This window comes from Phacochoerus africanus, chromosome 10 (assembly GCF_016906955.1).
Source record: "Phacochoerus africanus isolate WHEZ1 chromosome 10, ROS_Pafr_v1, whole genome shotgun sequence".
Classification (NCBI taxonomy): Eukaryota; Metazoa; Chordata; class Mammalia; order Artiodactyla; family Suidae; genus Phacochoerus; species Phacochoerus africanus.
Window position 1 is genome coordinate 132,227,024 of NC_062553.1, and position 15,839 is coordinate 132,242,862.

The 15,839-nt window shown below is 39.7% G+C and overlaps 1 protein-coding gene across 2 annotated transcripts in view; it reads right to left on the bottom strand.

Annotated features, from left to right (window-relative positions):
* PTPN13 (protein tyrosine phosphatase non-receptor type 13) overlaps positions 1–15,839 on the bottom strand; it is a 209,290-nt gene that overhangs the window by 152,403 nt on the left and 41,048 nt on the right. For both annotated transcript variants that reach the window (XM_047798555.1, XM_047798554.1), the window contains exon 2: positions 8,464–8,583. In XM_047798555.1, coding sequence (XP_047654511.1) covers positions 8,464–8,578 — 115 coding nt within the window. In that variant the 5' untranslated portion in view covers positions 8,579–8,583. The remainder of the gene's footprint in view (positions 1–8,463; positions 8,584–15,839) is intronic.

The window sequence follows — 15,839 nt, forward strand, 5'->3', positions numbered from 1 at the left end:
GCACCGTAGGTGAAGCCACTGACTGCAGCAACTCCACTGCTGAGGCCAGGGTTTGACCCCTGGCCCCGGCTCAGTGAGTTAAAGGCTCCAGTGTTGCTACAGCTGCAGCGCAGGTTGCAGCTGAAGCTTGGATTCAATCCCCGGTCTGGAAACTTTCCATATGCTGTGGGTGCAGCTGTAAAAGAAAAAAAATTTCTTCATTGTAAAAAGCCACAAATGAAACATTTTATAAGAGATATGACAAGCCAGAAAGTGTTACAGTAACTATTTTATCCAAATTATAACAAAGTCCATTTGTATTAAACGCAAAATAACAATCAGAAATAAGTTTAGACTAGAAGTGAGACCTAAATAGCTCTTCTCTATTTATAAGGAAGAATAAATGGCACCAAACTGAGGATGCCACTGTGCCCTGAGAAATAAATGGTCTTATCAAACTAATAAAACCATCTTTATTTGGCTTTTTTAAATCTTGTTTCCAAACTAAAGCAAACTATGAACTTGTGATGCATGTCAATTCTTTTGCGCCACTTCCTCAAATCCAGTGAATATCTACAGCGTACCTCTTCTTTGAGCCTGGGGGTGAGCACCTGTGATCTCATCTACCCCACCTGATAGGTGAATGGGACACAAAGCATACAACTGGGAGGCAGAAAAGATCCTGGGATTAAGACCAATTTGCATTTCCCTAAAGAGGGTCTGAACTTTGAGAGCAAAGCTATTTCTTAGGTCTATAATATTTTTGGCTGCTGATTATCTAATAGACAAATTTCTCCGAAGCTGGTTTCTTTCTCAAAATATACAAACCATTCTTTTGCTTGACTATTCTATTCAGGCAGCTGTAAATAAAAATGTTAATCTTGAATGATAAAAACTTAAAAACTTTATTTTATTGCCAGTTTAACAATTTTGTCTAAGCAATCCTGGAACAAAATGCTAAGCTTCTTAAACCACTGGCATTTCTGTTGTCACCTAACAACTTCAGGTCACACAACTGCCACACAAACTATAACTGAGGTAATTAGCAACAGAAATAAGTTTTATGGTAAAGGCTCTTTATAAAGTGGGGGTTCCCCTCAAAAACCCCCAAAGTTTCAGGTTAAAGGAGACCACCCTCCACCCTTGCTATCTGCATAAAGCCAGGAGAAAAGAAAATGTTTGAAAAATAAGCAATGGAGTTCCCACTGTGGCACAATGGGAACAGCGGTGTCTCTGCAACTCCAGGAAGCAAGTTCCATCCCTGGCCCAGCACAACAGGTTAAGGATCGGGCATTGCCCTGGCTGTGGGTGGGTCCCAAGTGTGGCTCAGATCTGATCCCTGGTCCAGGAACGCCCTAAGCCCCGGGGCAGTCCAAGAACAAACAAACAAACTCAGCAAGTTCTCTTTACTGTGAAGGATCCAAAATTTATATGAAGACTGAAAAATCAAGTAATATCAAAGCCAGCTGTCATTTCTCTCATTTTTGATGGAAAGGTTAATGAAGAGAAAGGAAGTTCATATCGTTCCAGAGGGGAACTGACTTTATCTACAGTGACTTGATTCCACATATAACCATGATCTGTACCTGCTTGTAAAAAAGTATTTTTGTGCTCACTAATGCTATTATTCTCTGCTGCTTTTCACATTATCACCCTCCTATTTACACTTTAAAGAAATTTTCACTCTCAAATGGAAAACGGGGTGAAGGGCAGCATGGGGGGAGGTGGAGAGGCTTACTTGAACTGTAAACTATTCTACTTTTCAAAAAGAAATATTAAGAAACATTTCTTGTAAAAATGTCAACCATGACTGATACACATTATTCCAAGAAAGAAAACCTAAACTGTTACAAAATAACATAAAGCATAAAGCCCTCTTCTAATTTCTGTATTTGAGAAAAGAAATTTGACAAGTAATTACAAAATGTTTTCTTTAAAAAGCTTAGTTACTTAATGTGGAAAACTCTCACGATGTTTAGTAAAACAAGTCAGACACAAAAAGCGTTCACATTGTATGATTCTATTTATATGATGTTTAAAATCAGGTTGTTTAAAAACTTTTCCATGTGCTATGTCATATAATGATTACTCCTGATTAGGAGGAAGCAGGAGGGGAGCGTTCCTGGGTGCTAGAAATGATGGGGCAGTGGTTATATGAGTGCGCACATTTATAAAATTTATCAGGCAGCACAGTTAAGAATAATGCTCTTTACTATATACATTATGCCTTTTTAAAATCCCAGTACTAAATTAAAACAAATATAGTGAAATAACATCTGTCAGCAAAAATGGGGCTAGAGAGCATGACCTGTGGCAACTTACCCTTCTAAATGTAACTCTTTAATCAAATGGCTTGTTTGTCACATCTAGAGACAAAACAACTTCAAATCAAAATGAATTATATTGACAATAGTTGTGGGGGAGGGGTGGTTTAACAAATGCTCCATATACATGTTAAACCACCCACTTTATTTGTTTTAAGCTTTTTTTTTTTTTGTCTTTTGAGGGCCTCACCCAAGGCATATGTAAGTTCCCAGGGTAGGGGTCTAATCAGAGCTGCAGCTGCCAGCTTACGCCACAGCCACAGCCACGGCGGATCCAATCTGTATCTACACCACAGCTCATGGCAACACCAGATCCTTAACCCACTGAGTGGGGCCAGGGATCCAACCCGCATCCTCATGGATACTAGTTGGTTCATAACTGCTGTACCACGACGGGAACTCCAAGAATTCATTTTTACCTATTACATTAGTTTCATTTTATGGTTTGTTTCCAGGGAACATATGGGGTAATTTTATCTGGTTCAAACACATTTAACTTGAAGGACCTGTTAATTCTGGCCTTAGGAAGGCATGGCAAGATGGAGCATGTCAAAGACGTACTAATACACCCTGTTCTTCTAGAAAATTATGATTGTAAATAATTAGGAATGTTAACAAAGAAACTAGTTAGGATTTGATCTTTTAAAAGCTATAGACTATACAAAGATTTACTCAAAAGCTTTTAATCCACAAAAATTTTCTACATTTCTTATAAAGGCTTAAAAAACCCAACCAACCAGGAAGTCAATTTGAAGCTGAGTGCTCTGTCTCCCTTTTTCATGCACTGAGCTACTTGCTCTTAGTTCTACATTAGAAGTTTTATATTTTCTTTTTTGCTTTGTGATTACTCTTTCAAACTATATATATTATGTAAATTGTATTTCCATTAGATAGTATTGTTCTAGGTGGAACTATAGCCTTTAGTAATTATTTTATTTTAAAAATAATTATGAAATATTCTCCTAACAGTTTTAAGTTGATATTCTATCAAATTCTGATTCCACTGTTGCTGTTAAGAAGTCTGCTATTAGGAGTTCTTGTTGTGGTTCAGTGGGTGATGAACCTGACTAGTGTCCATGAGGATGTGGGTTTGATCCCTGGTCTCCCTCAGGAGGTTAAGGATCTGGGGTTGCCGTGGTGTAGGTCACAGACACAGCTCAGATCCTGAGTTGCTGTGGCTGTGGTGTAGGCCAGCAGCTGCAGCTCCAATTTGACCCCTAGCCTGGGAACTTCCGCATGCCTCAGGTATGGCCCTAAAAAGCAAAAAGAGGTCTGCTATTAGCTTAATTGTTTTCTCTTTGTAAGTAATCCATTTTTCTTTTTCTGATTGCTTTAAAAATCTTCCATCTATCATGTACTTCTAAGTTCATGAGTCTAAGTGTGAATATATATATATATATATATATTTTTTTTTTAATTTATTTTACTTGGCTTTTTTTAGGACTGCACCTGCAGCATAAGGAGGTTTCCAGGCTAGGGGGTCGAATCAGAGCGGCAGTTGCCAGCCCATGCCACAGTTCATGGCAACACCAGATCCTTAGCCCACTGAGCGGGGCCAGGGATTGAACCCGAGTCCTCATGGCTACTAGTTGGGTTCATTACGACTGAGCCACGACAGGAACTCCTGTATTTTTAATTTTGATTGTGACTTAAGCTTTTAGAATACGAGGATCTGGGTATTTCCTCAATTCTCAAAAACTCTCTATATTCTCATTAATTGTTCTGCTTCCCTTTTCTCTCTAGTTTTCCTTCAGGAACTCCTATCAGAGGTATTTTGGACCCTCTCATTCAATTCTCCATGAATCTGAACTCCCTTATATTTTTTATTTTATCAGAGCTGCAGCTACCAGCCCATGCCACAGCCACAGCCATGCCAGATCTGAGCTGCATGTCTTCGACCTACACCACAGCTCACAGCAATTCTGGATCCTTAACCTGCTGAGGGAAGCTGGGGATCAAACCTGCATCCTCATGGACACTAACTGGGTTCTTAACCTGCTGAGCCACCAGAGGGAACGCCTCCCTTACATTTTTATTACTCAGGTGATCTCAGCACTAGTGTCCAGTTCATTAATTTTCTCTTTGAAAATCTATACAATCTGTTGTTTAAAATCACCACTGTGCGGAGTTCCTGTTTTGATGCAGTGGAAACAAATCTAACTGAGGATGCAGGTTCAATCCCTGTCCTCACTCAGCGGGTCATGGATCTGGCGTTGCCGTGAGCTGTGGTGTAGGTCACAGACGGGTCAGATCCCGCCTTAATGTGGCTGCGGTGTAGGCTGGCAGCTGTAGCTCTAATTTGATCCCTAGCCTGGGAACTACCATATGCTGCACCTGAGACTCTAAAAAGCAAAAAACAAACCAAAAAACCACCATTGTGGATATAAACATAGTTACTCTGTATTTTATTTCTAGATGTTTTGATTAATTTTTTTCACGCTTTCTGTATTAATTTGCTAAGGCTGCCATTACAAATATCACAGACTAGGCACTTGAACAACAGAAATTAATTTTCTCACAATTCTGGAGTCAGCAGTCCAAGAGCAAGATGCCAGCAGGGTTGGTTTATTCTAGGGCCTTTCTCCTTGCCTTGTAGAGAGAGGGCCATCTTCTCCCTGTGTCTTGACAAGGTCCCCCCGCGCCCCCCCGTGTGTGTTCTTATTTCCTCTTCATGTAAGGACAGGGCCTGAATCAGGGCCAACTCTAATAATAGCCTCATTTTAACTTAATTACCTCTTGAAAGACCCGATCAAATCCAATCATATTCCAGGGTACTGGGAGTTAGGACTTAAGCATATGACTTTTGGGAGAACAGAATACAGCCCATAACACTGCCTTTTTACAAAAAAACTTTTAATGATTGGCCAACGGGGCCCGTGGTATAGCACAGAGAACTCCACCCGATATTCTGTGATGTGGGAAAAGAATCTGAAGGAGAATGGATTTTCCAGTGTTTTGATCTTTTCTCTTTTTCTGTATCTCTAGTCATTTTAATATGTTAAGATCAATATACTAATTTAAATATACTTACTAGATGATTCAATTAGTAGGATTAGATGATATTTTTAAAGGTGGGGAATCTAATTCTGCTGTTTGATAAATAAAGAAAAAAACGAACCTCTGGCCCAAGAAACTCAGATTTAGCATTTGACATAGAAACATTTCCGGGAGTTCCTGTTGTGGCGCAGTGGAAACAAATCCAACTAGTATCCATGAGGATATGGGTTTGATCCCTGACCTCCCTCAGTGGGCTCAGTGGGTCAGGGATCCAGAACTGCTATGAGCTGTGGTGTAGGTAGCAGATGTGGCTCAGATCCCATGTTGCTGTGGCTGTGGTGTAGGCCAGTATCTTCAGCTCCACTTCAAGGTTTGCTCATGTACTTCTGTAATCCTTGCTTTCTATCCTTTCTTGTACCTCCCATCCCCAAGAAACCACTGATCTGTTTTATTAAGATCATTTGTATTTCTTTCATTTTAGATTAGTGTCATACAGAATGTGCTCTTTCTTGGTCAATTCCCTTCACTGAGCATAATTATTCTGGAATTATTCCATGTTGCTGCAGGTATCAACACTTCACTTCCTTTTACTGCTATGGAGTGTTTTATTGTATGGATGTACTATAGTTTATTTATCCATTCACCTATTGATAGATATTTATTTCCAGCTTTTGGCAATGCAAATCTGCTATGAACATTTAGGTACAAGTCTTTGTATGGATATATGCTTTCATTTACTTAGGCTAAGTATCCAGCAGTGTATAAGGAAGGTATGTATTTAATTTCTTTTTTTTTTTTTTTGAAAAGGTCCTTTCATTTTATATATATATATATATATATATATATTTTTTTTAGGGCCTCACCCGCAGCATGTGGAGGTTCCGAGGCTAGGGGTCAAATCAGAGCTACAGCTGCCAGCCTATGCCACAGGCACAGCAATGCAGGATCTGAGCCACATCTGTGACCTACACCACAGCTCATGGCAACGCCAGATCCTTAACCCATTAAGCAAGGCCAGGGATCAAACCCGCAACCTCATGGTTCCTAGTCGGATTTGTTTCTGCTGCACCACAATGGGAACTCCTGTATTTAATTTCTTAAGGAACTACTGAGCAGTTTCCAAAATGCAAAACTGTATCATTCTACTTTCCCACTAGAATGAAGTGTATGAAAGCTCCAGTTGCCCCCAGTCCCTTGCCAACTCTTGGTATAGTCCATCTTTTAAATTTTAAACTTTGTAATTGATGTGCAGTAGTATCTCTTTGTGGTTTTAATTTGCATCTTTCTGATAACTAATGATGTTGAGACTTTTGTATTTCCCTGAAGACTACTAATTTCATGGCCTTATTTGAAACCCAAGATCTGTGTATCTTCTTTGGTAAAATACCTGTTCACATCTTTTGCCCATTTTGGGGGACTGTTTCTTACTACTGAGTTTTGAGAATTCTTTACATATTTTGGATACAAGACTTTTATCAGTTACATGATTTGCAAATACCTTCTCCCAGCTGTGACTTCTCCTTTCATTCGCTTAATAATGTATTAAGAGTAGTAGGTGTTGTAAATTGTGATCAAGACCACTTCATTGTTGTTTCTTTTATGAATTATGCACTGGATATCATATCTAAGAAATCCTTGCCTAACTCAGGGTCACAATTATTGTCTCCTGTGCCCTCTTCCAGAACTTTTAGACTTTTAAGGAATCAAACGTATTTTCTGCCTCCTGAAATGAACGTGTGGTTTTTTTCTCTAGTGTATAAATGTGGTGAACTACACTGATGGATTTCTGAATTTTAAACCAATCTTGTATTTGGGGGATTTACTTGATCATGATGTATTAACATTTTTATATACTGTTGGACACAAATTTGTTAAAATTTTGTTAGGAATTTTTACATCTTAAAAAAACTCCAAATGAACACTTTTGCATCTATGTTCATAAGGTATACTGGTTTATGGTTTCACTTTCTCTAGTGTCTTTGTCTGGTTTTGATATTATAGTAATTTTGGCTTCATAGAATGAGTTGGGAAGTCTTTCCTCCTCTTTAATTTTCTTTAAGTGTTTAATAATAGTATTGCTATTATACCTTCCCTAAATTTTTAGAATTCTCTAGTGAAGCAATATGGGACTGAAATGGTCTTTGTGGGATATTTTAAAACACATGTTCAATTATCCTAATGAATATAATAGGGCAATTTAAATTGTCCACTTTTTCTCGAATGAGCTTTGGTAGTTTGAGTCTTCTAAAGTGTCCATTTTATGTAAATTGTTGAATTTTTTCCAAGAACTTTGTTCATAATTTTCCCTTATTATTTTCCTTTATCATCTGTAAAATCGAAAGGGATGTCACTTTTGACATTTAGAATATAGGTTTTTTAAACATTCTGTTGGTATGCTCTTTAGGAGAGCTATCGATTTTAAAACTTCCTAACTTTTCCAGCTCCAAAATGCCAAACAACCATTTGCCTCCACAGAGAGGCATCGAACTTGTTACTCGGTCTACCTTACCCCGGGAGGCACATACTCTTCTCTCTGCCAGGAACCTTTCCCGCCCTTTCACCTGGTTAACATCTCCTCTTCTGTCAGGTCATGGCTCAGGGCTGACATAGAAGAAAGCCTTCCGCTTCTTCCTCTTGACCAGGTTACATCCTCCTACTCTGGGTTCTCACAGAGTCAGCTGGTTCCCCTCCCTGATAGTCCTTGTCATGATTTTTTTTTTAAGGGGCTGCATGTGGAGCATATAGAAGTTCCCAGGCCAGGGGTCAAATTGCAGCTGCTGGCCTACTCAACGCCAGATCCTTAACCCACTGAGCAAGGCCAGGGATCGAACCCACATCCTCATGGATATGAGTAGGGTTCTTAACCTGCTGAGCCACAATGGGAACTCCTGTGATTGCATTTTTACATTTGTTGATATAAATATTTTATAAATAGCTATTTTCCACACTGGACGGAAAGTTTCAGAAAGACAGGAATATTTTTGCTTTCGGTCACCATTAAACTTTTAGTGCTTAGCACAGTATCAGGCATATAGATGCTCCAATGCAAGAGCTGCTTTTTCAGCCCTAAAGAGAGAAAAGAAAGCATTCTTTCCTATCATCTGCCACCCTATCTGCTTTCCACCTACCCTCTACAAAAAAAAAAAAAAAAAAAAAGACTTACCTTTTCTGAATAATTCTTGGAGACTTTCGGCACTTTGATTTAATACAGCCCATATTTCCTCCTCCTGCAGTGGCCCACCCCGAACTTCCAGGGCCTCGGCTAGTGACACGTGCATATTACCTAAGAAACAAAGGTAACAGATGGTCTCCAGTCACTTTACTACACTTGCAGCAGTGAAAGTTCCACATCAGGGGTAAGACCATGAGGTCCCTGTCCACTAAGTTCTCAATACGACCTTCGATGTAGATATAAGCAGTCCTACAGCTTAAAGTCAGCGTGTAAAGGAGCTGGAGGAAGAGTCTCAAAACCACCACCTGCCCTGGTCCAGCAGGGTCAAGCTCAGAGACAGAACCAGAGAGCAGAGGTGGTGACTACTTCACGGGAGAAGACAGGCCTCAGGGTACCAGAGGCACCACGGCTCCGGTAATTAAATCAAAGCCCAGATTTAATTCTGAGGGTCCAGGTTTCACTCCATTGGTCCCAGGTAAAAACAGCAGATGGAGAGGAGCCCCTACAGCCACGGTGGCAGAAGCTGGGAATGAGATGGAACACAGTTTTCCATTTACGAACTGATTACTGCATTTCTAATATATATGCTATAACCATAAATCCTGCACTGAATGAACTTAAATTTCTAGACCCAGCTTTGCTGCCAACTTACCATTTGCCCCTGGGAAAGTCATGCCACCTCTAAACTTCAGTTTCCTCTCTGTGACATGGGAGTAATGATACTACTACTACTGTCATTTTCAAGTGGCTATGACAAGGAGAGAAGTTATGCCTATAAACATGCTTTGTAATCTAAGACTCTATAGAGAAGTTGAATTAATAAGAAAATTACCATTTTTGTAGGGTCAATTTTTTCAAAGGCATTTTGAATTAAGGAGGTGATCCACTGACAACATTTAAGATTTTCTTAAATAATAATAAGCAATAATCCTATTTTAATTCTGGAAGAAGGAAATGCAGCTAGTCAAAATCCTCCTACACAAATTTTCCTAAACTGATGCTCCTTGAAAAGAAAATTGCTTTTTGTAGTGATCCTTAAGATTTCTACTCTAACCAAACCAATTTAAGCAAACTGTGTATCTATTGATAGGAAAAAGCAGACAGGTTTGGAAAAGAAACTAGAGGGAATAAGCTAGTAAGTTAAATACTCATTTTCTGTAATATACTTGATTAATTTTAAAAATTAACCTATCAAAACATCTGCTTACTCAGCTAACAAGAACAGCTAATATTTTATTTTGATTTATGTTTATGACACTTTAACCCAGACTGGGGAAAAAAAAAAAAAAAACCCTATAGCTTTACAAATGAGGCCAGCTTTGTCCAATTACTTTCCTTTTCAAATGTTTACTACAGCACTTTATTCTCGGAGTCTGCCTTGTGGGGTGTCTACTTAAATGCACAATGCGGTAGTTAAAAGGGAAGATTAACACATTGTCTTGAAAAAACCAAAAAAGTTTTTGTTTCGCTTGTTGCAAGGGATTATTTATTTAGTCCCTTCCCCACTCCAGCTCTCTAGGTTTCTCATGTACTTTATTTAGTAATAGCACAGTTATTAAAGGGAAAAAATAGAAGCTTCAGTCCCTTGTAAAAGATATCTGAGTAATCTTCTAAGTAAAACACTATATTAAATCGGAAGTTTCAACAGATGATACTATTAGCAACCAGATACCAATGTGATTTGTGAGAACTACTCTATAGCAAACTTCCAAAGGACTATGAATGAGCACCAGTTAGATGGCTCGAAAGCCCACACAAAGACACACACACGCACATGGTATAAAGAGTAGAGAGAAAATTAAATATGGAGAATTTCTTTGAAGAGAGTTATTCTGGTTTTCATGCCTCCTCTAAAGTGGAAGGGGTGTGAGCGGGTGCCCTTAGCCGTGCTTGGTATGTGTTCCCTGGAGTTAGGGAGGAGGCCACAGACTGGTGCTTGATATTTTAGGAATCTAAAGGCTTTGGCAGTCCCTCTGCAGGGCACACAGAGAGCTGGAGTGAGGAAGCCTGCTCTCAGGACCTAGCTAGTCTCCCCTTTGCTGGGCAGGGGTAGAGGGGAAGGTAGGCAAACAGCAGGGCCCCCCAGCCTGGAGCTAACGAAGTCCCACCCAGGTGATGAAAATGTCCCCCAAGTTTAGACCGTGGTAATGGTTGCAGAACTCTGTGCCTATATTAAAAACCACTGGGGGTATATTTTAAAAGGGTGTCCTACCATATTTTGCGGTAGGTCAATTATATCTCAATAGAGCTGTTAAAATATTTCTGCCTAGAATACCACCTGAGGTTGCCAGAGTTACTCTTGACCAGAAGGATGAAGTGAGGAGAGGTGGAGGGGGAGGAAGAGGATGTATGAGGGGAGAGAGAGGGAAGAGGAAGAAGAAGTAGGTTTTGGCCAGTAGGAGGAAAAGTTTTGTGTATGTCACAAGAAGCACAGTTCCAGTGAGGGACTCTGAAGAACCCACACAGAAAAGGGTCCGCCTCAAGCACCTGACAAGTTCAAAGAGAGGGAAGCCATTTTACAAGAGTCAGGTAAAAAACTGTTTGCCTCGCTACCTTTCTACCTGCCCCCAGTTTAAATCCTGATAGGGTCAGATACTGCAACCTGCAAACAGATGCGCAAATAAGCAACAGAAAGGAGAAGCCAGCCCCTCTGCCTCCTCACAGCTAATCCTAGCTGGGGGATGGAATCGTTTCGGCTTTGAATGAAGCCTGAAAAGAGGCACTTAATTTCAGAACTGACACTGTATTTTCAATGTAAGTGGCTGGTTATTATTATCAAAGGATAAGAAGAGAATCATGGGCTCGAGAAAACAACTTCCCCTCATGAAGGAGAAAGAAGGAAGAAAGGAGGGCAGAAGGAGAAAGTGATGGGCAAACATGATCTACTGTGAAGCAAAGGACATTTGCACGCGGTTTACGCGTATGAAACGGGTTTTACTTATTTTTACAGAAAGTGGCTTTAAAAATAATTTTTCCTATAAATAATAAAGTGAAAAAGTAACTTCTTGATACACCGGAATTTTCTCAGCACTTGATTCTTCTGTCTGCAAAAGATTACTAATCACACCTCTATTGCTTAATTCGGTCAGGTCTGAATTATATTTTACTGATACTCTTAATTTTTCTTTTAAAAATTCTTGCCTATTTAGTGTAGGATCTTTATGAATCTCTGGTTGGAATCTGTTAGATCACCAAAACACAGACGGAACACTTGTTTTTTAAAAGCTAACAGAGATCATATATTTTAAATGTATAACTTGGCTAGAAAAGAGGTTTAAGATTTTTAAAAATTGCCTCAACCCTCTAAATCTCAAGATAATGTGATGTTAAAGCAGCTTTCTAAAAATCAAACATACCTAGAGCTTATAAACTGCCTGCCATCAACAAGTGTGGCAGCTGCCTATCATGGTCATCTCTCTCTGTGATATTTTATTCGCCTTTACTATAGCTCTCCATAGCCTTGGCCCTGAGAGAGAGAATGGAAGAAATGCAGATGTGGACGGGGATGCAACAAAAAGAAACAAAAGTAGAGAAAATGAACACACACATAAACTGAAGTCAACGAACAGATGAGAAAAAGAGAAAAATTCTTTTTTTTTTTTTTGGCTACTCATGCAGCAGGCAGAGATTCCCAGGCCAGGGACTGAACTGGAGCCACAGCAGCGGCCAGAGCCACAGCAGTGACAATGCCAGATCCTTAACCCACTGAATCACCAAGAAACTCCAGGAAAATTCTTAAGAGTTTATTACTTCCATTGTTTCCTTTAGCCACCGGAGTGCGGATGTATGACTGGTATTATTTTACCACCAAAAAGATCCCGCTTTATAGTAAACAACCATATTATTCAATTTTATTTCCTTGAAAGTAGTCGGCTACATGATAACTGTGTTTTCGGAAAGACTTTCAAATAAGAATAATTATACTGCATAACCAGAACCATTATGTTTTGGTTAACGCAGGTATTATCATCATGACCTTAAAACTGTGCCCACAGAGTCAGATCAAGCAACCAAAGGGATTCTAACAGATGTCATTCTAATCCTGAAGGATTTGTGGCACTCACAAATAGGAAGCACGTAAAAAAGACTCCAAAAAGAATGCTATAGTAAACAGATTAACTGAATCCAATCAAGTGATTTGATAACCTGCCTGGGAATAGACTCATGAATTAGGAATGTGTTTAGATTCTAAAGAAACAGGATGATAAGAATACCCTATTTTAAGAATAAAGCAACTATAAGGTAGAGAGAGCTCTGTGTGTGCCCCTAGTTTGGGGCAAAGACATATCCATTATCCTAAGGATTTCTTTTCTTTTCTTTTCCTTTCTTCTCTCTTTCTTTCTTTCTTTCTTGTCTCTTTAGGGCCACAACTTGGCATATGGAAGTTCCTAGGCTAGGGGTCAAACTGGAGCTGTAGCCGACAACCTACTCCATAGTCACAGCAACGGCCAGATCTGAGCAGCATCTGTGACCTACACCACAGGTCATGGCCACACCAGATCCTTAACTCACTGAGCAAGGCCAAGGATCGAACCTGCATCCTCATGGATACTAGTCAGGTTTGCTACTGTTGAGCCACAACGGGAATTCCTTAAGGATTTCTCTGGTCATTAAGAAATCATAGTGGGTTGAGAAAGCAATCCTCAAAATTACAAGCATCTTTAAACCTAGTAAGAGTTATAATGAAATTTATAAAAGTTTGAGAAGCAAGCCCACATGTTAGCATTTCTGTACCTATTTGGTATTTTAGCTATCCATAATGTCTAAGATAAATATGCCAGAATAACAGATTTGCCTTGTGATTCCAACTTAAATAATGAATTGAGAAACTGAGTTTAGGCTTGTGTAAAATTCCACTCAAACATATAACAGAACTTAAGTCTTAGCATACTTGTAAGTCTTCATTCATCAGAAAAGCCATAAATAGAAGGAAAATATTTATAGATCACATAACTGACAAAGGATTTATATCTGGGATACATAAAGAATTGTCAAAAGTCGGAGTTCCCATCGTGGTGCAGCGGAAATGAATCCAACTAGGAACCATGAGGTTTGCAGGTTCCATCCCTGGCCTCGTTCAGTGGGTTAAGGAACTGGTGTTGCCATGAGCTGTGGTGTAGTTTGCAGATGAGGCTCAGATTCCGAGTTGCTGTGGCTGTGGTGTAGGCCTGCAGCTACAGCTCCGATTCAATTCCTAGCCTGGGAACCTCCATGTGCCACGGGGGCGGCCCTAAAAAGCAAAAATTTAAAAGTTTTCTCCCATTAAAATAAAATCTATTAAGACTAAAGAAATCAAACTCCATGGCTAAGATCTGATATCTTCCCTCTTTAAACAGCTGAAGCATATCTAGGAGGCCACATATCTTTAAAGTTAGAATGTGAAGTTCCCGTCATGGTACAGTGGAAATGAATCCAACTAGGAACCAGGAGGTTGTGGGTTCAGGTTTGATCCCTGGCCTCACTCGGTGGGCTAAGGATCTGGCGTTGCTGTGAGCTGTGGTGTAGGCTGGCAGGTGTAGCTCCGATTAGACCTGTAGCCTGGGAACCCTCCATATGCTGTGGGTGAGGCCCTAAAAAGCAAAAAATAAGTAAAAAAATAAAGTTAGAACGTGTGAAGTAATAATACATTTTTGTAAAAAAAATTATTCAAGATACCAATCTCATTTTTCTCTCAACTTCTAACTTCCTAAAACATTTAAACCTGAAAAGATCATTATAATAATTACAGGACATTTTAAATAATATGAAATTATTTCTATCTTTTACCTGTTGATCCAAACATGGTCAACACTAAGACAGACGTATATAAGGTGGAAACAAGAGAAGCACTGTTAGAACTCTTCAAACTAAAAGCTAATCTTCCCCCCCCAAAAAAAATTAATATTTCTTTTCATTCAGGGGTAGGTATAGATCATGTAGTAGAGAAAAAATATTATTGCCTAATGAAGTTAGAAAAGCTTAAGAACCAAATGGGATTTTTAAGAAGAAAAGGAGATAAGTCAGTGAAGTTTTAATTGGACGTTGCCCCAAGGTAGAAAACAGTATGTGTCCAAATATTTTTTATTGAAGTTGGAGCAATGCTTAGTATTTGTCAACTTTTCCATTATACTATCCCAGTGAGAAAAGAAACTTAAAACAAACACAAGTCGCAATTGCCTTTCTGGGTCTCTGGCTCGTGTCAACTACTTATCTAAAAAGAAATCAGATATGCTTCCCCGCTTTTCAAAGGACTGCTTCAAAAAACCAGGGGAAAAAATCTGGACATCTTTAATCTCTTTCTGTATCATTTAAACTATGCAGAAAAGTAAAATGAAGCGGGAAAACCCTTACTTTCACATGTGTTATACTTTCCTCACCCACGGGGAGGTACAAACAGACAGCAATGTCATGGCAGAGCCCTGGTCTCAAGTGTTGCCTTTCTACATCGCCCTCTTCCCCATCCACTGACTTTTAAGGTCATCGTTTTAGAATACCTGCTGGTAGGTTTTCTCCAAGAATTGCAGCCTTAAAATGCCTCACGGTAAGCAGGCACCAAAGGAAACAAACATGTGTGAAACACCAAAGTCCAAGAAAAAAAAATCCTACTTGTCCTTTGTATTGTAATAACCACATGAATGTGGCAGGCAGAAATCTGCGCTTGCCCTTACCGTTCCCTTCACGTGGTGAACGGCCTGTGGAGGGTGGCCTCAAGAAGCTGAGGGTGCATCCCAGCCAACAATCAACAAGAAAGTGGTCCTACAACAACCCGGCACTGAATGCCACCAACAGCCGGTGATCTTGGGAACTTGGCACGGGACTAAGATGATATCATGTTCCCAGCTGACACCTAGATTTCAGTCTGGTGAAATCCTGACAAGGGGAACCAGATCATGGGTGCCCAGAATCCTGACAAACAAGAAAGGCAAGATAATAAATGTGTTTTGCTTTAAGGCACTAAATTTGTGGTAACTGAAAGTGGGATTCTGCCATAACAGTAATTAAAAATGTGGGCGCAGCTTTGAAGTTGGGTAGTGAGCAGAAACGGGAAGAATTTTGAGAAAGCCTAACTTGCTTTGAACAAATTTACTACATATCTGGACTTGAATCTAAATAGTGTTGGTGAGGGCTCAGGAGGAAACAAGCAACGTGTGACTCAAGGCTGGAGGAGGAAGATGCTTATTATGCAGTGGCAGAAGGTTTGGTCACATTGTGTCCTGCAGTGACACAGAAAGCAGAGCTTACAAGTGGTAAAACTATAAGGAGATTTCCAAGTGAAGTGTTCTAGGTACTGGCTCTCGTTTCCTCTTGCTCCTTACAGTAAAATGCAAAAGAGGTAAGCTGAGGAAGGTGCTCTGAAAGAGAAAGGACATGGGATTAGATGACTGAAA